The sequence below is a fragment of the Acipenser ruthenus genome, chromosome 30 (assembly GCF_902713425.1).
Source record: "Acipenser ruthenus chromosome 30, fAciRut3.2 maternal haplotype, whole genome shotgun sequence".
In the NCBI taxonomy this organism is placed as follows: Eukaryota; Metazoa; Chordata; class Actinopteri; order Acipenseriformes; family Acipenseridae; genus Acipenser; species Acipenser ruthenus.
Window position 1 is genome coordinate 6,528,605 of NC_081218.1, and position 25,387 is coordinate 6,553,991.

The window sequence follows — 25,387 nt, forward strand, 5'->3', positions numbered from 1 at the left end:
TTTGTTGTAGTTTTTTTTGTGAGTCGGCTATTAAAAACAGTAGCGCACTATTGCTTTGTCTAGCAATATATCTAACAAAAAAGCATAGCTAAATACATCACAAAAAAAACCTGTCTGCTACAATCAGCACAAATTATTACAATATTAAATAAAATACCTCATTGTCAGTGTATGTCGTTTAGAACTCGGAATGAGCCAAATTGTAAAAAAAAAAAAAAAAAAAAAAAATCTGAAATGCAAATAAAAACGACAGCATACGTCCAAGACAGTGTTTTCATTCCTAAAGAGGAATTTCAACGTCTTCCAAAAAAAAAAAAAAAAAAAAAAAACATACACACCCCATCACATACATAAATGCTGTTTGCAGCTGCCAATAATGTCCAGCAATTATGAGGTATAACACTTGATGGGCTCGGAGCGACATGACACTGCTCTTTGCGTAACCACCCTCGTCCCTCATGGAAAATAAATAAATAAATTCAAAAAGATATAAAAACCAAAACACCCGATGATCCACCCCCCCCCCCTTCAAGAAAAAAAAAACAAATAGAAAAAAACCTGAGAACGCAAGTGCTGAAGCAGTGCTAGGATCCGCTGGGAACGCGGAGGAGCTGTATCCAGTGATCAGCTGTTCAAACAAATGACAGGTCCGTTATTTCACTCGCTGTAGCACCATGTGGTGCCGTGGAACGTTGTATTTCTCAGAAGCCCACTTCTTGACTCTAAAGGGCTCTTCACACTATGACGTTTATTCTCTGCGTTCAACGCCCAACGTGTCGCTGTTTCCAGCAGCGCAGAATATCCTGTTCATGATAAGCAACACAAGAAATATGTTGATAAAGAACACAAAACAGAAAATCCCCGCCCCCTCCCCCAATGTAAACCTCTGTCCGTGCTGACAGTACCGCCAGCCTGTGTGTACTGTATTTATTACAAAAAATCAATCCAGATGCATCTAAATGATTGCGTTTGTTAGTCCTGTCTGTACTTATAATTGTGTTTAAACAATGGTTTAGTTGCCAATAACATTGCTGAGATGATTTGTTCCCAATCCACCCTATCTGAGATGATATAAATCTATACAGTACCATGTATATTCTCTTCAGGTCTTGCACAAGACGCTGGTACTACAGCATTGCTCATTATTATAGAGGGATTCCGCCTTACATTTTTCCGGAGGAGTTATTGCAATCGTCTGAGCTGTAAATTCTTCCTCAAAATACCTTGTGTCTGTCTCGGAGGACACCTCAGGCTTAAAAGGAGGTATAAGCTACAAAAGATAAGACAGAAGATCTTCCTACTAGAACCCAGGGCTTTACTGTGTTTTATGAAAATGCTCTTCAAGCCTGATATCTGTTACTAGCTGTTGTCTAAATTGCTGTTTCAGGTTTTTCACTCCATCTCATGCGTATGATTTGCATTGCTTTTTACTGTTTGTGTTTGTTTTTCACTGTATGTAATGTATTAGGCATTTTCCTCTCTTGTACAGTGCTTTGGGATGTGATCCACTATGAAAGGCGCTATATAAAATAGATTGATTGATTGATTGATTGCTGCAACTTACCGGACCTGCATGTCTTCTGATAAGCTTACCATGGACCACTATCACATAATTCTTTACTACTTCTAAAACCTGCTTTTTAAACCTGAGAAATGCTGTTGAGGTGAATTGGTGACCTCACCTTTTTGTCGTACACATCTTGCCAGTGGATTCCAACAAAAAAACTGTGCCGCATGATTTCTTTTGCATCGTCCAGCCCACTGGCAAGTCTAAGAAAAAAAAGGGTTTCTAGCCACTATAATTCAAGGTAGACAATTTAGTTTTGCTCAAATTCTTACACAAAAAAAACCAACAAAAAAACCCCCAAAAACTCAGAGCCAGCATCTACGACATTGTTCAAGAAGTAGCTCTCTGCGTTATGGAACGAGTAGGAGAGAACATAACTGTGAACAAAAGACAAATCTTGAAGTGCATCGATTTCTGTTTTTATTTATTTTTTGTGTAATACATTCTCACTCCCTTGCGTAGATCTGCTTTTTAGCTAGTAAAACGTGTGCGTTCAGGAAAGGGGCCAGAACGTGTACACTTTAAAACAGCATACCTTTCCCCCCTGAATCGTGTATCCAGCAATGCACCATAACAAAACGAAATCCTTTGCAACTGTACATTAAGAACTATGAAACTACAGAAAGTCTCTCGAATGTAAACATCTAACACTTTGTATGTCCAGCTGTTCATCATTGTGATGCAGAGCACGCCATTGCCTGATGAAGTTTCTATTTCGTTGTTTGTACCAGTTTTGTAAGGGTGGTTATTAAACTACAGTTGTGCAGACACACTGCAGACCGAACAGCTGATTATTACACTCCAGTCATAAATCTGGCTGGCTGCAGATAAATCTGCAGCCAGTCTGCCTGGAAGTCCATGTCTAAGCTTCCCTTCAGTGACACTGCTTTGTGCTGTTAGATCACTAAGGCTGTATATCTAAGCCTCTAGTCCGGCTGTTCCCAACCTTGGGGTCGCGCACAGACACTCAGCAGTGTCATCTTATTTTATTTATTTATTCATTTATTTCCACTTGGCAGGGTGATTGATGTACTATCAGCATAACTGCAAATGCATCATCAGTCTATTCCACAAACATTTTCAATGAATTGGTTTATTTTTATTAGGGTACAGTACCACGTGTAAGACTGCGCAAGATTAATACGTACGTTTCCTGTTTATGAAGATGCAACTTTCTCGTATTGCAGTACTTGCTCTTCTTTGCACTCTTTCTGGAGCAGCAATATCCTTTTTGTAACGAGGTGACCAGGACTGAACACAATATTCTAGGTGAGGTCTTACTAATGCATTGTAAAGTTTTAACATTACTTCCCTTGATTTAAATTCAACACTTCTCACAATATATCCGGGCATCTTGTTGGCCTTTTTTTATAGCTTCCCCACATTGTCTAGATGAAGACATTTCTGAGTCAAGATAAACTCCTAGGTCTTTTTCATAGTTCCCTTCTTCAATTTCAGTATCTCCCTTACTGCATTTAATCCTGTACTTCAGAGTACTGTAATCTGCCAAGTGTTTAATCTGTAGTATTTTGTATTTAATCATATCCTGATGTAACTATCACTGACACTTATCTGCTGTATTATTGAATTGTATTTTGTCACACTTGTACTTGCTTGAACCAAAGTCATTGTATCTTAATTGTATCATTACTTGTACTGTGATACTTGAAATGTATTTGCTTACGATTGTAAGTCGCCCTGGATAAGGGCGTCTGCTAAGAAAATAATAATAATAATAATAATAATAATAATAATAATAATAATAATAATAATAATAATAATAATGCACATTTTTATTGCCTGTGTGCAGTACCTTACACTTTTCTCTATTAAATGTAATTTGCCATGTGTCTGCCCAGTTCTGAATGCTGTCTAGATCATTTTGAATGACCTTTGCTGCTGCAACAGTGTTTGCCACTCCTCCTATTTTTGTGTCGTCTGCAAATTTAACAAGTTTGTTTGCTTACTATACCAGAATCTAAATCATTAATGTAGATTAGGAATAGCAGAGGACCTAATACTGATCCCTGTGATACACCACTGGTTACCTCGCTCCATTTTGAGGTTTCTCCTCTAAATCAGTACTTTCTGTTTTCTACATGTTAACCACTCCCTAATCCATGTGCATGCATTTCCTTGAATCCCTACTGCGTTCAGTTTGAGAATTAATCTTTTATGTGGGACTTTGTCAAAAGCTTTCTGGAAATCTAAATAAACCATGTTGTATGCTTTGCAATTATCCATTGTCGATGTTGCATCCTCAAAAAAATCAAGCAGTCATGCTGACTGTCTCCCAGGATATTGTTACCATATAGGTCATTTTCCATTCTAGATCTTATTATAGTTTCCATAAGTTTACATATAATAGATGTCAGGCTTATTGGTCTGTAGTTACCTGGTTGGGCTTTGTCTCACTTCAGAGCTGCGGTGTGCCATCTCTACCACAAAACCAAACTTCCACAAGCTGTGTCGGGACACTCAGGCATCACACTAGTTCAGTTAGTAAAGCTTTTAAATTTGACTGAGCATGAGAATTTGTCATGTTTATCTGCTATAATAATTCCTATACTAGGTACTGTAATGCTAGTTTAACATTCAGGGCTGTTTCTATATGTAGTTTAAAACTATCATTAGAATGTTTAATAATCTTCCACTGTAATAAACTATATACTTTTATTTTTCACTGGCATATTGTTAAATCTATGATGGCACTTGGTGTTTTTCTTGCTAAACAAAATTGTCATTGAGTATGATGCATTTGTTTTGTGTGTGTGTGTGGTTTGTTTTGCTGTATTTTTAGTGGGAGTTTAGAGAGACTATTGTATCGAGCAAACATAGCAAAATGAACAGTAATGGCAGTCTCGTCTCCTGTACAGGGGGCGCTGGTGCGCAGCGAGCCGGGGACACCCTGGCCAACCTAACACCCCCCCCCCATCCCACCTAAACCCCCCCCCCCCCCCCCCCCCCCCATGAGCAGCGCTTGGCCAACTGTGCGCCTCCCCCTAGGAGCTCCCGTCCACAGCAGTGGAGAATAGCCTGGACTCGAACAGACAACCTCCAGGCTATAGGGAGGCGCATCCTGCACTCCACGCAGAGCGCCTTTATCGGATGCGCCACTCGGGAACTAAATTGGATTTTTTTTTATACCATTTTATTTTTACAATGGAAAAAAAGTGACCTACATTTTATTTATTTTTGTAACAATTAGTGTGCGAATCACTCGGGAAAACATCGATTTGTGTTTGTTTGAATTAACATTTCATCAACATACTAGGCTCTGTATTTCTTTTTTGTTGTTTTTATGAGTATGAAAAAGAAAATCGTCGTGTTGCCCTTGGGTTGGATTTATGCTTTGCCTTTATGTCCCCTAGAACTGCCTTGGTGCCCCTGAATCTTCACGCCCAACGAAGGCAGCATTGCCTTGCCCTTCATGATCTTAACTTCATGCCCTTTCTGAAACTAAAAATATAAGACAAACAATGAAAATGTAGCTAACGAGTTAATGTACTCAAATTCCATTTCACCGGTTTTGAAAACGTAACCCAATACAAGTATTGCCTCCTGCTATTTATGCGAGCACACAGCAGAAGCACTAGTTTACTTACCTCGTATTCGGATCTCTTGTGAGGAGCCCGGAAAGTAGAGATTTTGCATCAGAAGAGAGGGCACTGGGGAATTTTATGTCTCCCATAAGAATAAGCTGGAAGAGCTTCTTGAGGTCCTCGTTATAGAAGGGAAGTCGTCCACACATCATTTCAAACATGATGATGCCGAAGCTCCACCAGTCCACCGCGCGCCCATAGTCCTTCTCTTCCAGAATCTGCAGCAAGGGAGAAGCCATTCCAATCCAATCATCACATTCGAATACAATGACATCAGTAATGTCCAAGCTTTAACCCAGACCAATCTGAACACATATCGTATGACTTTGAATTACTGCAGCAGCGTTTATTTTAAATTGCTCAGAACAGCTGCAGCGCTTGTTCAAGGGGAGCAGTAATTAGAAGCGCTATGGTTTTCCAAAGGCACCATTTTTTTATTGCAGTATTTGAGAGAGGCGTATATATTAAGTTTATTTTTGATACAACTTGAATCAGGATGGCAAAGAAGTCCTGCGACTTTAAAGTGAAAGCTGTTGAGCTTGCAGATCAGATCAGTGTTTGAATGGGTGAGGGCACTTACACCAGTGTAGCGGGGAAAGGGAAATAAACAAACGACAGAGAAATGTCAGTTCAACACCGAGGAGGAGGTCGCTTTGATTTTCCCTTTCTTTTCTTACAGCAGTTGCTAAGAGTCACAGGGCTGAAGTCTAATATATGCTGCGTTTCTTTCTCTTCAGCCAGCAAGACAACGAAGCACTCTCGGTCTCCTGATCCAGGCAGGGGCTTCGGTGAGGAAGAGGAGTTCATCCCGTGGCTCTCCCCTAAACAGCAACGCCACACTGAGAGCTACAGTGCCTATAGAAAGTCTACACCCCCTTTCAAAATGTTCACCTTTTGTTGCCTTATAGCGTGCAATTAAAATGCATTAAAATAGTTTTTTTTTCATTTATCTACTCATCCTACCCCACAACTTCCAAGTGAAAAGATATTCTAGAAATTTGTAGAAAATTAATTAAATAAAAACTGAAATAGCTTGGTTGGATAAGTGTCCACCCCCCTTGTAATAGCAATCCTAAATTAGCTCAGGTGTAACCAAACGCCTTCAAAATCACACACCAAGTTAAGTGGCCTCCACCGGTGTTAAATTGTAGTGATTCACATGATTTCAGGATAAATTCAGCAGATCCTGTAGGTTCCCTCTGCTGGGTAGTGCATTTCAAAGCAAAGATTCAACCATGAGCACCAAGGCGCTTTCAAAAGAACTCCGGGACAAAGTTGTTGAAAGACACAGATCAGGTATAAAAAAAATTTCAAAGGCCTTGAATATCCCTTGGACCATGGTGAAGACGATTTATTAAGAAGTGGAAGGTGTATGGCACCACCAAAACCCTGCCTAGATCTCCAAACTGGATGACCGAGCAAGAAGGACACTGATCAGAGAGGCTACCAAGAGGCCAATGGCAACTTTGCAAGAGCTACAGGCTTTTATGGCCAAGACTGGTCAAAGTGCATGTGACAACAATATCCCAAGCACTCCACAAATCTGGCCTGTATGGTAGGGTGGCAAGAAGGAAGCCATTACTCAAGAAAGCCCACCTTGAATCCTGTTTGAAGTATGCAAAAAACACTCAGGAGATTCTGTAGCCATGTGGCAAAAAGTTTAGTGGTCTGACAAACCTAAAATTGAACTTTTTGGCCTAAATGCAAAGTGTTATGTTTAGCACAAACCCAACACAGTGCATCACCCAAAGAACACCATCCCTACTGTGAAGCATGGTGGAGGCAGCATCGTTATGGGGATGTTTCTCATCGGCAGGGACTGAGGCACTTGTCAGGATAGAAGGGAAAATGAATGGAGTAAAGTACAGAGAAGTCCTTGAGGAAAACCTGCTGCCCTCTGCAAGAAAGCTGAAACTGGGACGGAAGTTCACCTTTCAGCATGACAACGACCCAAAGCACACGGCCAGAGCTACACCTGGAGTGGCTAAGGAACAAAAAGGTAAATGTCCTTGAGTGGCCCAGTCAGAGCCCCGACGTAAATCCAATTGAAAATTTGTGGCATGACTTGAAGATTGCTGTCCATCAACGCTCCCCAAAGGAACTTAACGGAGCTTGAAAATATTTGTAAAGAAGAATGGTCAAATATTGCCAAATCTAGGTGTGCAAAGTTGGTAAAGAACTTTTTTCCCCTTAACAGTGTGGAGTATGGTGTGTAGATAAATGGGGAAAAAATACTCATTTAATGCATGAAACTGAGGCACTGACACAACAAAATGTGAAAAAAGTTCAAGGGGGTGCAGACTTTCTATAGGCACTGTACACTAGCTTCTGCACCCCATTGACACTCCAAAACGCCACACACCCCCACTCTCCAAACTTCCTGCCTGGATCAGTATTCTGCAGCGTCACTTATTACACAAAATACTGTGCATACAACCGAAAGAGAAATGCGTTTGAGAAACTTAAATAATAAATCATACAGCTCCTGCATTACAAGAAAAATGTATTACTTTCCTTGCCAGTTCCTAAATGAAAGATAGATATTTTAGTGCTGCTGTATCAGTACATAGCGTTGTGTCCAAATTATTTTTTTGGTTTGGGTTTGTGACAAAGCGGCCAAGTGGGAACAGGTGCAGAAGTGATGCAGTGCAGTAATTAAATCAGACAGTACCTTGTAATCCAGTCTGTAAAGTGCACTTTATTTATGTGTACTGCACGGGGGCGACAGCAATGTGTACTGCACGGGGGTAGACAGCAATGTGTACTGCACGGGGGTAGACAGCAATGTGTACTGCACGGGGGTAGACAGCAATGTGTACTGCACGGGGTAGACAGCAATGTGTACTGCACGGGGGCGACAGCAATGTGTTCTGCACGGGGGAGACAGCAATGTGTTCTGCACGGGGGCGACAGCAATGTGTTCTGCACGGGGGAGACAGCAATGTGTACTGCAAGGGGTAAACAGCAATGTGTACTGCACGGGGTAGACAGCAATGTGTACTGCACGGGGTAAACAGCAATGTGTACTGCACGGGGGAGACAGCAATGTGTTCTGCACGGGGGCGACAGCAATGTGTTCTGCACGGGGGCGACAGCAATGTGTACTGCACCGGGTAGACAGCAACGTGTACTGCACCGGGTAGAAAAAAAAATACTTTTAAACAGCGCGTCTAAAAATAAATTGGACCTAACGTGCGCTGAATAAATAGACCACAAAGGGTTAAATGACGCTAATAATTGTTGGTCATCGCTTACTGGTGGATCGCGGATCCCATTGAGATCCTCCACAATGGATCACAGTGTTGGGCTCTTAATCCATGGCTCTAAGCATTAAAGCACCCTGCCTCCTCTCGTTGGCATGTGACACGTGCGGTTCTCTTTCCTATGTTTCCATGTTTCAGGAAGTGCAGTCTAATGAACGCAAAGCCCATACCTCTGGAGCCACTTGCTGGAGTGTAGATAGTCGAGAGCGGAGACTATCTCAGCCCCATAAAAGCGGGTCCGGTCCTCAGAGAACACCCTCTCTCTCGACAAATGAACAGCTGCAGGGTAAACGGCAGGGGGAGGATTGCAAGAATGACTGATTTAGCTGTTGGATTTCATGGGCTGCAGGAGGTGCAGACTGGTGGAGCTTTGTAACACCATCAACAGTTGTGAATGCATTTATTTTGCAAAGGGCCAGACATTTCACTAATTTCTAGCTGTTCCAGGACTAGCAATAGCTTGTGTTTGCACACTCGCACATAGACTTCTATACAAAATTCTCAGAAGCTGCGATTAACCAGCGTCTCCTTGGCGTGCTCTGACCCCCAGGCCCGCTGGCCTTGCATGTCTCACAGGGACAGAACCCGGGCGCCATGCCAGGAGCAAGCAATGCAATGTACAGCACAGGGCTGCACAGCTGTTACTGGCACCACGCCCCCGGTGACTTAACAGCGGGTCTGCACTGGTTTAGAACCAGTTGAGTACTGGTTCAGAACCTGGTTGACATCAGGCCGGTTTAGTGGCTTTGGCACTCTTCACAAATAGGGTGGGTTCCGGTTCAGCGAGTTCAGCACTGGATTGGTACCGGGTCATCAGTACTGGCTGGTGTATTGGATCAGTACTGGTTCCGGTTCAGTAAACTCGGTCCCAGTTTGGGTCAGTGACTTCTGAACCATTCGCTTTTATTAAGCTCAATATGCTAGACTTCACTTTATTATTATTATTATTTATTTCTTAGCAGACGCCCTTATCCAGGGCGACTTACAATCGTAAGCAAAAACATTTCAAGCGTTACAATACAAGTAATACAGTAAGTAATCACTTTAACACCCCCCCCCCCCCTCACTTGAAATATAAATGATACTGAACCCATCTTTTAAAATAAATAAACACACTGTGCAAAAGCAGCACTGGTAAGACTCACCTCGCCTCCGCTGACATACTCCATCACGAAGCACAACCGATCCTTAGTTTGGAAAGAATACGTCAAAAACTAAAAAATATAAATAAAATAAAAATAATACACAATTGAATGCGTTTCCCTGGCTTACAAAAACGTAAGCGTGGCAGAACCTGCCTGCAATCTATAACCACATGTACACCTGCTGGAACGCATACTGTGAGAAAGTGTAGTCCTAGGAACACAGGACTACACCTCCCAGAAGCCCACAGGCTGAAAAGCCTTCATTTCATTATTATTTGTTCATTGTTTTGGCAGTTTCTTAGGAAGGTACTTACAGTCAAAAATGGGTGCCTAGTATTTTTTAGCACTCTGTTCTCTGTAATTGTATGAGCCACTTCACCCTAACGGAGAGACCATGCAGAAACAGGACACAAGCAGTTAGTCTGTGGGCAGCTTCATTGTATTTTAATGCCGAAGATAAACTGCCTCTTTTTCTGAAATAATCAGTCAAAACAGAATCTGATATTATTTGTGTTACATTATCTATATAGCAAGTAGTTGCTGCTTTCAAAAAAATTCTAAATAAATGGCAGGTGCAGAAAATGGCAGGTGCAGGAAATGGCAGGTGCAGGATACAATCAAACAACATGGGAAGTGAAAGGGGGCACATTTGGTCACGCCAGACTAAAACTAACTTTTTTTTTTTTTTTTTTTTTAGAAAGTCAACATATTGCGGAATTACAGTACTGTATGTACACTACTATCAACAAGAACTGGGACGTACGAGTCAATCTAGAATTAGGGGTGGTATTACACGTACACCTCTTGCCAATATTAGATACTAAATATCTAACTGATGCACACTCGCTCTTCAAAAAACAAAACTCTGATTCAAATAATTTGCAGGTATACCAAGATATTTAGTAAGCAGTTTACTGTGAGCGGGGGTAAAATGTGCTACAAAAGTTTAACATTTACTGCTCTGTGTCAATACTTGTAGAGGATAGTGTATAGTCAGTGCTTGCATTTTCAAATGAAGACTCTTTCAAGCATCAACACCTACCTTTGCAATAATGACTTCTTTCTTCAGAATCTTCATTGCGTAATGTTTACTGCTTGCCTTCTCCCTGACGAGAAAGACTTTACCGAAAGTGCCTTTTCCCAGTAATTTTAAGCAGTCAAAATCATTCAATGTCTGATGAAGAGCAAAAGATAAAACTAGCGTCAATACCAGGGGGAAAAAGTGGATTACAATCCATGACCTCTGTTTAGTTTGGAGAAAAACTAATTGCTTCCTTTTTGAAAATAATGCGCAAACAATGTAAATAGTTGACAATTTAGCTCATACTCTCTCTGTATATATCTGCTCCCTATTTTACTGTCTTTAACCTTGTACTTTAGAGTACTGTAATATGTCAAGTGTCACTTAATCTGTAGTATTTTGTATTTAATGATATCCTGATGTAACTATCACTGACAGTGTTATCTGCTCCGTTATTGAATCGTATTTTGTCATATACTTGTACTTGCTAGAACCAAAGTCATTGTATTTATCTTGCTCTTAATTGTACTGTGTCTTGAAATGTATTTTTGCTTACGACTGTAAGTCGCCCTGGATAAGGGCATCTAAGAAATAAATAATAATAATAATAATAATAATAATAATAATAATAATAATAATAATAATAATAATAATAATAATAATAATAAATACAGTGCAGATAGAAAGTCTACACCCCCTTGAACTTTTTTCACATTTTGTTGTGTCATTGCCTCAGAGTTTCATGCATTTAAATGAGGATTTTTCCCCACTGATCTACACACCATACTCCACACTGTTAAGGGGAAAAAAAAGTTTGAGAAAAAAATGATCAAATACAAAACTGAAAGATCATAATTGGATAAGACTCCACCCCCCTGAGTTAATACTTGGTGGAAGCACCTTTGGCAGCAATTACAGATGTGAGCCTGTTGGGATAGGTCTCTACCAACTTTGCACACCCAGATTTGGCAATATTTGACTATTCTTTACAAAACTGTTCAAGCTCTGTCAAGTTCCTTGGGGAGCGTTAATGGACAGTAATCTTCAAGTCATGCCACAAATTTTCGATTGGATTTAGGTCGGCGCTCTGACTGGGCCACTCAAGGACATTTACCTTTTTGTTCCTTAGCCACTCCAGGTGTAGCTCTGGCCGTGTGCTTTGGGTCATTGTCATGCTGAAAGGTGAACTTCCGTCCCAGTTTCAGCTTTCTTGCAGAGGACAGCATGTTTTCCTCAAGGACTTCTCTATACTTTACTCCATTCATTTTCCCTTCTATCCTGACAAGTGCCTCAGTCCCTGCCGATGAGAAACATCCCCATAACATGATGCTGCCACCACCATGCTTCACAGTACGGATGGTGTTCTTTGGGTGATTATTATTATTATTATTATTTGTTTATTTAGCAGACGCCTTATCCAAGGCGACTTATAGAGACTAGGGTGTGTGAACTATGCATCAGCTGCAGAGTCACTTACAATTACGTCTCACCCGAAAGACGGAGCACAAGGAGGTGAAGTGACTTGCTCAGTGTCACACAGTAAGTCCGTGGCTGAGGTGGGATTTGAACCGGGGACCTTCTGGTTACAAGCCCTTTTCTTTAACCACTGGACTACACAGCCTCCTACACTGGGTTTGTGCCAAACATAACACTTTGCATTTAGGCCAAAAAGTTCAATTTTAGGTTTGTCAGACCACAAAACTTTTTTCCACATGGCTACAGAATCTCCCGAGTGTTTTTTTGCATACTTCAAACAGGATTCAAGGTGGGCTTTCTTGAGTAATGGCTTCCTTCTTGCCACCCTATCATACAGGCCAGATTTGTGGAGTGCTTGGGATATTGTTGTCACATGCACTTTGACCAGTCTTGGCCATAAAAGCCTGTAGCTCTTGCAAAGTTGCCATCTTGGCCTCTTGGTAGCCTCTCTGATCAGTGTCCTTCTTGCTCGGTCATCCAGTTTGGAGATCTAGGCAGGGTCTTGGTGGTGCCATACACCTTCCACTTCTTAATAAATCGTCTTCACCATGGTCCAAGGGATATTCAAGGCCTTTGAACATTTTTTTATACCCATCCCCTGATCTGTGTCTTTCAACAACTTTGTCCCGGAGTTCTTTTGAAAGCGCCTTGGTGCTCATGGTTGAATCTTTGCTTTGAAATGCACTACCCAGCAGAGGGAACCTACAGGAACTGCTGAATTTATCCTGAAATCATGTGAATCACTACAATTTAACACCGGTGGAGGCCACTTAACTTGGTGTGTGATTTTGAAGGCGTTTGGTTACACCTGAGCTAATTTAGGATTGCTATTACAAGGGGGGTGGACACTTATCCAACCAAGCTATTTCAGTTTTTATTTAATTAATTTTCTACAAATTTCTAGAATATTGTTTTCACTTAGAAGTTTGGGGGTAGGATGTGTAGATAAATGAAAAAATATATATTTTAATGCATTTTAATTCCAGGCTATAAGGCAACAAAAAGTGAACATTTTGAAAGGGGGTGTAGACTTTCTATAGGCACTGTATATATCAATATGGTTTCAGTTTCTTTTTCCCCTCACCTTTCAATAAAGCAGCTTTAAACCGTTACTACTTACAAATGCTTTTGCACAGTAACAATCTGGGAAACACACAGAAGCCACAGGTGGGGTTTTTTGTGTGTGTGTCATTTCCACATGTTACTTTTTTCTATTTTTGTTCAGGGAGTTAAGAGGTCACTTTGAAACTCCTCTGAGGACAATAACTGATCTCAAAAAGCTAGCAAATATACCGATACCACTTTTTTTCTTTTCTTAGGCAAACACAACAGTAGGAATAAAACAGTTCATCCTGTTAATAGCTTGATTTTTTTGTTTTCTGGATACAAACTTTGATTCTGAAATGTAGGAGTTGGGAGCGATCACAGAGCTACAGGAAGTGGTGGCTATAGGATTAGGAGTGGAAACTTTTGCTGCAATTCCTCAGCAGAGTGTACTTTTGAAGGTGCCACCATGCAGCTTTAAATCGTTGGGTCTTGTCTAAAATGTTTGGTTTGATAAGAAGCCTTCAATTCCCTACTGCTGCTGCATGAATTTCCATCCAAACAGCAGCAATGTACAGCGTCTGCGTGTTACCTTCTGTTTGTGCAGGCCAGTGGAAGTGTCCCTCCCCTCCTCTCCGATGCGGTCTGTCTGGGAGGTGGGACTGCATTTCATCCTCTCGTCTTCCTGTCTCTGGAGACTGTCTGCTACCGTCTGGATAGCCTCTGTCCACTCCTCCCTGAAATACGCGGCTCCAATAAACAAAAATGCGTTTCTTAAAGAGTATACCTTTTTATTTTATTGAGTTACATGTTCCCATGTGTTGCTACAACTGTTTAAAGTAAGGTGTGTGCATTGTTTATAATTATTATTTTCTAAACTTTTAAATTGCATTTCCTGCCTCAAGATGGCTTCCCATGTACCCGCATGGACCTCTCAGAACTACATTTCCTATCATGCTCCTGCTCACTGGTAAATCTATATGTAATGTCAATGTTTTCATTGGTTATGTACTTTAATCTTTTTATGTTTTCTTAAAATTCTAAGTCTCCTTATTTTCTCTATTTTGCCATCAAATTAATCAATTAGCCTTCAAATCAGCGTTGTTTATTTCTTCTGTTACAGATCACTGAATCGCGACTTGAAACCCACCAGTCACTTGACGAGCTTAAATTGCTTCTATTGAATATAGGGCCTCTTAAAACTAAACAGCAGCTGCTATTTTGTCAGGAGATAATAACTGCAATTTAAAAATGGGTTGTAACAGGGGGAGACCTGTGCTGACTCTTCTGACGTGTTCATAGTGCTGCAGGGAGAGGGCAGCAGCTCGTCAATATCCGCCTGTCAGTCATGGCAGTGACACGGAGAGGGGGGAGAGTGGGTGTGCGGACTTTCCTTCTCTCTGAGTGGCTGGGAGGCGGGTCTTGGGGAAATTGCTGACCCTATAAGTTTCATCCTGCTGTTCCCTCAGGTCTGCCCACGGAGACGTAAACGGCGTGCGGAAGCGCTGGAGGACAATCAGCCGGGATGAAAATCCCAGCAAGAGACATAAATAGTAAAAGAAAGAAATAAAAGAATTAGCGGTAGGAGGGAAAACTCTTGGGCAGCCCCCGATAAAGTGTATAGCAGGCTGAGGGAGCCGCTAGGGTAGGACGGAGACCCGGGCCGTGCGGGTAGCGACGGTTGGGGTGAAGCTGCCGAGCGCAGCACTTTTTATTTTGTAGTTTTGTTTACTGTGTTTTGTTTTCCCTGTTCCTTTCGCCTTTTGATTAGTGTTTTTTTTGTTTCAACCTCTGTACCCTGTACCGCTCTGGTATAGTTGTGGCTCTGTCGCTATCATAGCTGGTACGGCAGGCCACAGACAACAGCGCCCTCTGAGGGCTGAACCAAAAATCAGTTTCTAATAAAACTGAGCACCTGTGCGGTGTTTCCAGAATCATTTCTCTGTGTCCTGTGTCAGTGAATTACCCACCACCCTTCCACATGGGTGTTTTCAGTTTATATTCATATACTGTAACAGGGAAAACAACAACAACATAAAAACATATATATATTAAGGGTTATTCACATTTTGGTTTACATATGAAAAATCATAAATCGGAACCGTGAAGAACAATTTGTAATCATAGTAACCATAAATATCACTGTGACAGGAATGACGAGCGGTGACGTCACGGCAGAAGCAGGAACAAACTGACACCGGGGAAGTACTGCAGTTCAAGTGGCGTTTGCCGTTTTTATTAACAAACAAAAATAAAATATTCAAACACAAAACACTCGCTCACAGAGCAAAATAAAAGGTTTAAACAAAATAAAGTCACGAACACTATAACCCGTCAGGCTGGGCAATCGCCTTCACTGACGCTATCCTTGGTTAGTTTCGTTTTTTTTAAATAAATTTCTCTCGCTCTCCGTCTCTCTACTCGCTCTCTCCTCTTTAACACCCCACCCCAGAAACACACACACACAGACACACAGACACACACAGACACACACACACAGACACAGATACACACACACTCTCACACACACACACACACACACACACTCTCACACACAGACACACATACACACACACACACTCACAGACACACACACACAGACACACAGACACACACACAGACACTCACAGACAGCCCAAAAGGTAAAAGTTAAGGACCCACCTTTCCTCCGCAGTGCAGGCATGAAAAGTCCTTTCTAGGACAGCGGTCCACCGCACGATGAACGTGTTTGGCTTTGGTCGTTCTGTTTTCATTAACCGGCACTCTGCAGAAACAAATGCAAGGTGAGCTCTTGCAGCAGCTGCCATGAATCTCAACTCACGTTACAGGGACGCAGCGATTCGCTTTTGGCAAAAGGCTCAAGAAACCTGCACACGGCAAATTAGTTTTGGAAAAATGTAATTAAATAATAAACCGACTTGCTTATTCGTGCTTGCATTTTTAGAAACAAAGTGTAAGTGATTAGTAGCATAAGGACTAGTTTCAGATGCCAAAATCAAGTAATATGGGCAGCAGTGTGGAGTAGCGGTTAGGGCTCTGGACTCTTGGCCGGAGGGTTGTGGGTTCAATCCCAGGTGGGGGACACTGCTGCTGTACCCTTGAGCAAGGTACTTTACTTAGATTGCTCTAGTAAAAACCCAGCTGTATAAAATGGGTAATTGTATGTAAAAATAATGTGATATCTGTATAATGTGAAAAAGTATAATGTGATATCTTGTAACAATTGTAAGTCACCCTGGATAAAGGTGTCTAATAATAAGAAATAATAATCAATTGGACAGGCAATTCAACTAAACAAAACCACAGAACAAAAAGTTATTGTTGTAAAAGGTTAATTAAAACATGAGTGAGCTCACATTCCTTAAAAAGAAAAACTTAAAAAATCGCATACTGCAATCCTAAATATGTTTTTCAACGCTGCTTCAAAAAAATGTCTAAACACCTCTGAAAAGCGTTGTGTTGACAGGTTTAGATTGAAGCAGTAAATTGAAAGGGAAACGAAAAAGCCCAGAATCTGTTACTGCCCAAAAATAGGGATCAGCTGTTCAGTAGACCATCTCTTTAAAAATGTGTACAGCACTTTTAAAAACCTTTTATGTCTCATACTGGCAAATGTCTACCTTTGAATGAAATGTATTTCATGAATAGCATGTTGAGGATAATTTGAACAAACAATTAAGTCTGAGGAAAAAAAAGCCACATAAAATCTGGGTATTATTACAATTGCACTGTCTGTGAGGTCTGGCTGCTTCTGTTTTAAACTACTGTACAAATACAATAAAACCAGGTTTCGCTCCGAGGAAGGCTTACTGAAACAAAGGCTCAAGTGGTAAAGAGTGGAAGAACTCTGCAATCATAAGCCAAGTCTGTGTCTGCCAGTATAACAGGCACCAGACCCAAATAAGGTTGTGTGCCTACTGGGTTTGTTATAAAACAGTCTCAGTTTGTTTCCTTTGCTTTAGAACAATGAATCAATTTGCTTGCTGTTCACACTTAGCTGGAAGCAAAATGTTCTGTTTTTGGTCAGCGTGTGTCTCAATTTTAAAAACACAACAAATGTTTCTGATTTGTATCACTACTGAAGCAAGCTACAAATGTGAAGGTGTCTGGTTTGGTTTCCTGTGTCCAAACAAACCCCTGTAGTTCACATTCACGTTTAGCAAGCAAACTGACAGGGAGAGTTTAACCGCAGGGGACGTGCCGCGGGACCTCATCAGAGGATACGATGGACAGCATGTCCTCCTGTGGGGGCTCTGGGACTCTTTCCAGTCTATTTGTTGGTTGTAATCAACATCTGCTTCTGTATTGGCTGCCACTCGCAAGAAGAACAAACAAAAAAATGATTACCGTACTTACACACACATAACACGCCCCCTTCAGCAAACCTGGGGAGAATGCGTGATTATATATATATATATATTGCTTTTGATACGGGAGTACATTGCAGGATGCACGTTATACAAAAGATATATAAATGCAGCAAGTCCATTGTATACACACAGGGGGCGCTGGTGCGCGGTGAGCCGAGGACACCCTGGCCGACCTAACCCTCCCTCCCCCCGGGCGACGCTCGGCCAATTGTGCGCCGCCCCCTGGGAGCTCCCGTCCACGTTCGGCAGAGGAATAGCCTGGACTCGAACCGTACAAACCATACATTTGTAACTTTTCATGAAGTGACCCACGTGCACGATGGTATGTGTGGTGCAAACATGCACAAAAAAATAAAAAATAAATCTACTGTTTGTACCGTCCGTCGGTTCCAACGTACGCAAATAAAGACAACCTAACTTCAGATTATTTCTAGAGAGGCTTACTTACTTGCCACTGAGAAGTTGTTCAAGGGGTATGGCAGGTCAGCAGCTCGGGGCTTTTCCTTGTAGCCTGTGAAAGAGCCGTCAGTTTTCAGGAGGAAGTATCTCAGTCTCCAGTTTCTGAGATACTCTCCTGTGAAAGGTAGAGGAAAAACAGGTTTTTAGTTTAAAACAGCAACTGTGAACTTACTGTCTTGAAACTCATCTGTGAAAAAAAAATGTAATGCAAAACAAATTATATTATATTATATATATATATATATATTATATATATATATATATATATATATATATATATATATATATATACACACACACACACACACATACATGGATGAAGGCTATATTTGCACCCTGAGCCATTAAAAAAAGGCATAATAGTACAGAGTCAGGATAATATACTTGAACTTTGACCCATTCGACTCTGAGCCCATCACTTTCAATTCAAACACAAAATGTCTCGTTCTCAAATCACTTGACAACACCCACTGTACAGAAATCTTCATTAATGATCAACAAAACGAGAATAAGTTAAAATTCATGACATGCTGGTGCATTCGTATATCTCAGAGAAACTGGAGAGGAACAGGAAATTAAAATAAGGTAAAAGGCAATCCAAATAAAGACTGTGGAGCAATGGTCAAAGCTGCTTTGGACTGTTGATGGATGGACAGCGACACCTGTGCTTGAACATTTTTGTGAAAATCCTTTTTTTTTTTAATCGTTGCTTTCCGTTTGTTTTGTGGTATGTGCTGGCAGCACTTTCACACTGTGGCCTTGGTCAAAGAAACGAAAAAGCTAGTTTATCAACCAACCAGTGTCGCCGGTCACTGTTTCCAAGTGCTTGTCACAGTTTCTAAACTATTCCCAGTGCTGATTTGTGGTTGCGTTTTAGAATTACTACATTTTGTTGAACCGCACATGTTTCTAAAAACAACCATTACATCTGTACAAAAATACTCCAAGCCTCGTACACGTTTGTAAAAGAGTGCGTTTGTAAAATGTACCCGTGCTGATGAGAATCCCAGTGCAGCACTGCAATCTTATTCTGCTAGGCAAGCATTATTACTAATGCGATTACATATAGAAATATGTTTTGGCCATAACTTTTTTTTTTTTTTTTTTTTTTTTAAAGAATTATGTTTTATGTATATTTCTAAAAAAATAGGCATCCGATAGTCAGTACTGCAAGTTATTTTTAAAAAACTGCACTCTTTGCTTTAATGTGTTTTTTTCCTTCTTTGATTTCCATAAAATATGGCAAACATGTTTGTTCTTCAGATTTTAGTAATGTGATTGAATAAAAAATGAATTTAAACTAACTTACTTTCTTATTTATTTAGACTCACTTTTTCATTTAAAAAAAAGTCATTGCTTCAGAATTTTGCAGAACACTCATTTCTCGTTGCAGATTTTAGGAAATTGTACCGCGGGTTTCCGTGGCGACTGTAACAGCGTTTCAGGACTCACCTCTCTTGTGCAGCCAGCCTTCCTTAACAACAGTAATATCGCTCATTTCTGCTCCCTTGTGAGCCCCGAGCTCAAAGAATCGCTCCTCTGCGGATGATCAGCTCTAGTGCCCCCCTCTCTCGCTCTCTTTTTTGATCTCTGTGTCTGTTCTTACTCTCCAGGAGTGACTCAGCCTGGAAGGAAGGATCAGAGAAAGAATGCGAGGTGTTTTTTATTTTTTTAAAATTCTTAATGTAATGATGTGCAGTTTTGTAACGGTGATGAGCCAGGCTCAGTCAGGTGACAAGTTGCACAAGGAGTTGTCTAGGCCACTGAACTTACTCAGCATCATGAACCGGTAAGAAAGGTTACAAATGAGAGGAGGCCATTCAGCTCATCTTGCTCGTTTGGTTGTTAGTAGCTGTCACAAAGACGGCCGGAGTGGGTGGCGTCAGACCAGATGCAGGAAATAAACAGACAGACTTGGAGTTTGGTGGAGCTGAGCGAATGGTTTCGCTCAGCATTTAATAAAACAGTACAGAAAATAAAAGGTTTGAACAGAACACAAAACAGGACACGGCACTTGCGCCAAAATAAACAGATGAACAAAACGGACTAGACAGTGCACAGACAGACGAACAAAACATGGTGAGCAGATAACACTAATATTTACGTTCTTTTATATTTACTTTACTCCTTCTCTCTCTCCCGTTCTCCACTCACCGAACAACTAACCCCGAGTGAATGCTACGTGTCTCTATATATACTGCTGTGCTGGGATTCAATTACTAATTAATTATTCACTTGAATCCCAGCACGTGAATTAATTCTGTGCAACCCCGTGCTTACATATTACATTTAACCAGCACGTGAAGTGATTTGTGCTCTCCTCGTGCCTAAATACAAATCTACACTTTTTAAATACACGTGAAACACAGACCCGTTTATATCCCGTGTACCAATCTATACACCAACATTTAACACACGCACGCAACATACAACACATAACACACAAATGCACAGAGGGGCGGGGCGCATTGCCACAGTAGCTTATTGATCCCAGAATCTCATCAAACAGCTTCTTGAAAGATCCCAGGGTGTCGGCTTCAACAACATTACTGGGGAGTTGGTTCCAGACCCTCACAATTCTCTGTGTAAAAAAGTGCCTTCTAGTTTGTGTTCTGAATGCCCCTTTATCTAATCTCCATTTGGGACCAGGGGGTCCTTGTTTCTTTTTTCAGGTCAAAAGTCCCCTGGGTTGACATTGTCTATACCTTTTAGGATTTTGAATGTTTGAATCAGATCGCCGCGTAGTCTTCTTTGTTCAAGACTGAATAGAACTCTTTCCAGAGCAGCAATATCCTTTTTGTAACGAGGTGACCAGAACTGAACACAATATTCTAGGTGAGGTCTTACTAATGCATTGTAGAGTTTTAACATTACTTCCCTTGATTTAAATTCAACACCTCTCACAATATATCCGAGCATCTTGTTGGCCTTTTTTTATAGCTTCCCCACATTGTCTAGATGAAGACATTTCTGAGTCAACATAAACTCCTAGGTCTTTTTCATAGTTCCCTTCTTCAATTTCACTATCTCCCATATGATATTTATAATGCACGTTTTTATTGCCCGCATGCAATACTTTACACTTTTCTCTATTAAATTTCATTTGCCATGTGTCTGCCCAATTCTGAATGCTGTCTAGATCATTTTGAATGACATTTGCTGCTTCAACAGTGTTTGCCACTCCTCCTATTTTTGTGTCGTCTGCAAATTTAACGAGTTTGCTTACTATACCAGAATCTAAATCATTAATGTAGATTAGGAATAGCAGAGGACCTAATACTGATCCCTGTGGTACTCCACTGGTTACCTCACTCCATTTTGAGGTTTCTCCTCTAATCAGCACTTTCTGTTTTCTACCTGTTAACCACTCCCTAATCCATGTGCATGCATTTCCTTGAATCCCTACTGCGTTCAGTTTGAGAATTAATCTTTTATGCGGGACTTTGTCAAAAGCTTTCTGGAAATCTAAATATTCACGAGCATGTTACTCGTAAAACGTTCTTGTTTTCATACCTATGAAAAATGGAACACATCTGGTCTTTTCTAAATTCCTAGATTACTGTAAATGGAAAACCGCGCTTAAAAAAAACAAAGTAAAACACAAATTAGTTAACCACGGTGCAAAATGAACCAACTAAAAAACACTGTGTAAAATGATTTCAAAATCGAGACTCCAATGCGATAGGTGTTACAGAAACTTGGTTATGGAGACAAATATAATTAGTGGGTATTGTTGTGTTTTGTACTACAACTAAGATGTGTTATTAATGAAACACACAGGAGCAGGAGTTCAGTTAACCTTCAGATATCTTATCTGTTACGTTTTTGTAAAGTACAAATACACTTGCATTCACTTGTGTAGATTAAACAATCAACCACTAGGAGGTGTACATAGAATTAGCATTAATTTGTGATGTAACTTAAAACGTGAGTATTGATGTTTCTTAAGAAACTGCACAGACGCCATTTCTTAATCAGTGTTAAGTTTATTTCATACATGCAGGGAAACCAGTCCAAGTATAGAACCGATTACAAGTTGTTACATCTTTTACATGACATTAAATACCCTTCTGCATAGGTGTCTCTCTCCTCCTCTTCCTATAACACTCAACCAATGGCAAAGGCACAATGCATTATTCTGGTCACTATGTACCATGTGCACTCCAATCAGGAAAAAACAAGTTTCTCTTGATTAGTTTATACAAATCTACAAATCTCTTATCAGCCCCTTTGAAGTGTCTGGCTCCTTCCAGATCCCCCTGAAGACTAGCTTTATGACCCCCTCATAAACCAGCTGTATATTCTAAGCAAAAACCTGTTTAATTAGTTTTATACCCCACAGTGGACTCCCCGAAGGGCAAACGTCTTTCATGTCAGGGCTGGAGGTCAAAGGACTTGTTTGTACAACCTTGTGCTGCTGGCCAGTCATTTGCTTTGACACAAAAGAATCCTTTTCAGTTGTCATAACTTCAGGGTAACTTCTCTACCATATTGCCTTCAATTTACTTCTAATGTGCGGTTGTTTAAATATAGTTAAATATACGTTAACTTGGTGTTTTTCTCAGCTCTCTGCTACCATCCATTGCTCAATGAAGCTGCTATTATTTCTTGCTTGGTCGGAGTCAATGCAGTGCAAGTATCTATATACCCAGAGTATATAGCCAGCCTTCATCTATTACAGCAGTGCTTGCATTTTTGGAACTAACAGTTTGCTCTATCCAATGTTAAATCACTTTTCAGAAAAATAACATGAATACAGCCCTGTCATTCCTCATGCGTAGCAAACTGCTATTCAATACTTGTTCCATGTTTTCCAACAATTCGCATCAGCAGATTCGCCTTAACATATACAACAGGTACACACTGTATAGGAAAGACAGGCAGGACAGAAGAGGCGGAGGGGTAGCGCTATACATAAGAAATAGTCTGCAAGCCGAGGTGTTAAATCAGGACAAAGAAAGCAATGCAGAATCAATATGGGTCAGAATAATGGACACAAATTCAAAGGGCATAATAATAGGAGCATGCTATAGACCGCCAAATTCAGACGCTGAGCAAAATAATCTGTTATACAATGACATTCGAAATGCGTGTAGAAAAGGAGAAGCCATACTACTGGGGGATTCAACTTCTCCCATATAAAATGGGAGAACCCGGTGGGGAGCACGACAGACGAAATTGAAATGGTGGAAATGACAAATGACTGCTTCCTAACGCAATTTGTCAAGGCACCGACTAGAGGGGAGGCATGCTTTGATTTAGTCTTTTCAAATAATGAAGACTAAATAACTAAAACAGAGGTCAGAGAGCCATTGGCAAACTCAGACCACAACATGGTCTCATTTGAAGTATTTTTAAAACCCCAAAAGTAATGACTAAAGCTAAGGTTTACAGATTCAAATCCACACTATGTCACAGCCGACCGAGAGTTCCTAGGGGGCGGCACACAATTGGCTGAGCGCTGCCCGGGTCGGGAGGACTTAGGTCGGCAGGGGAATCCACGGCTCACCGCACATCAGCAACCCCTGTGGCTGATAGGGCGCCTGTGGTTCTGCAGTGTGGCGATTCAGATCTGTGTTGTACTCCGGCACTATAGGTCTGGTGGCATTGCTGTGGATCTGCAGTGCAGAAAATGATGGCTTGGCAGGAGCACGTTTCGGAGGACGCGTGCTCCAGCTGCCGTTTCCCGAGTCGCCAGGGGGGTTGCGAGCGGTGAGCCGAGGGTACAGATAATAATTGGGCATACTAAATCCAGTTTTAAATAACTTTTGCATAACAGAGGCAGAAGTGTAAAAGGGACTAGGAGCTCTTAAAATAAACAAATCCCCTGGGCTGGATGAGATCCTCCCAATAGTACTCAAAGAAATGAAAAAAGTTATTTACAAACCGCTAACCAAGATCATGCAACAGTCTCTTGAGACAAACTGGAAAATTGCAAACGTAATACCGATCCACAAAAAGGGAGACAAAACCGAACCAGGTAACTACAGACCAATAAGCCTGACTTCTATTATATGTAAACTTATGGAAACTAATAGTAAGATCTAAAATGGCAAATTATCTATATGGTAACAATATCCTGGGAGATAGTCAGCATGATTTTAGGAAAGGGAGATCGTCTCTAACTAACCTGCTTGACGTTTTTTGAGGATGCAACATTGAAAATGGATAATTGCAAAGCATACAACATGGTTTATTTAGATTTCCAGCAAGCTTTTGACAAAGTCCCGCAAAAAAGATTAATTCTCAAACTGAACGCAGTAGGGATTCAAGGAAATGCATATAACCGATCATTCTCTAATTGTGTTTACCACCAGCTCAATAAAGTACTTTATTTATTTTACACTATACAATTTTTCTAACAAACTGCTGTACCACGGTATTTTGAGCACATTATAGATCTTAATATAATAATTCATACTGTGGTATATATTGTGCAACTTTAGGGTTATTTTAAAGTTAATAAAAGTCTTTGAAAAAATACATAAAATTGCTATGCTTTTTGGTGTAGTAAAATCTGAAATGTGAAAGTTCAAATCATTGTGTGAAAGGAAGTGTTTGACAGCGCCTGGATACACAATCATTACACCACAGAAGCACATCGGCTCGCTGTGCAGCACGGGAGTTTTTCTTTTTAATGTGGTGGTGGGAACGCAAAGAGTCTTGTGCAGGGCTAGTTTTAAAATATTATATATATATATACATATAAAGTTCATCAGGGCCCAGGGGAAACGTCCCCGTCCTCTCGGTGGGCCTGGCGTGGGGTAATGCACTCACGACAAAGGAGTTATTCAACGAATTAATAAATAATAATAATAATAATAATAATAATAATAATAATAATAATAATAATAATACAGACTTGCAAGCAGGTAACAGTGGTGTCGCTTCAGCTCCAGCGCCAAACAAACGAGTGATTTCACTGTCTAGGGCGGCCCAGCTAGCCGCCTGCTCAAATCAAACATTGTAGGAGCCGAAATGCAATTATAATTAGTAATGTTGTGATCGTTTGGTATTGCTTCTATTCTTTGCTCACTGCGGGTGAACTAAAAGTGATCGGAAGGGGAAAGTACAGTAATACAGTTTTTCGACCTTATCTTGAAAGGATTAAAGTTTAAGAGTTACTGTATCTGAAGGGATGTTCCATCCGTGAGACAGATGGTTGTAAGTAAATTAAAACTTACTATTTTAAATATTCGAGTCTACGCGTCTGGAATAATTATAAGAAGCAGGATCATTTGAATGAGTCGTAACGTATAAGTAACCAGCCAAAACTCAGAAGTGGCAAATTCGTTTCAACAGAAGCCACCACAAACATACTTAAAACATCATCTACAAAAAAATATTTTAAAACTACTATCACTGAACTTTTAAACTCCACAAAAGTAAACCTACCTTGTAGAGACTACACTTTTAAAAGCAACATATCGTACAATGACA

At 40.6% G+C, this 25,387-nt stretch overlaps 1 protein-coding gene across 1 annotated transcript; it reads right to left on the bottom strand.

The window, feature by feature from the left end:
- Window positions 1-584: 584 nt before the first annotated feature.
- Window positions 585-25,387, bottom strand: LOC117416317 (RAC-gamma serine/threonine-protein kinase-like). Its single transcript, XM_059004540.1, has 12 exons — window positions 25,343-25,387; window positions 19,400-19,572; window positions 17,937-18,062; window positions 15,780-15,882; window positions 13,711-13,855; window positions 10,620-10,751; window positions 9,892-9,957; window positions 9,578-9,646; window positions 5,173-5,387; window positions 1,683-1,770; window positions 1,168-1,270; window positions 585-628 (listed from the first exon to the last, which is right to left on the bottom strand). Exons 2-12 carry the CDS (start codon window positions 19,443-19,445, stop codon window positions 585-587), a joined length of 1,137 nt encoding a protein of 378 aa, XP_058860523.1. The 5' UTR covers window positions 19,446-19,572; window positions 25,343-25,387.

Coding starts and splice junctions, on each gene's coding strand:
- LOC117416317 (XM_059004540.1), bottom strand. CDS start 19,445: ATGAGCGATATTACTGTTGTTAAGGAAGGCTGGCTGCACAAGAGAG. Junction 10,752..13,710: donor CTGGCCTGCACAAACAGAAG/GTAACACGCAGA, acceptor GCTCTTCATCAG/ACATTGAATGATTTTGACTG. Junction 5,388..9,577: donor AGTATGTCAGCGGAGGCGAG/GTGAGTCTTACC, acceptor CCCTTGCTGCAG/ATTCTGGAAGAGAAGGACTA.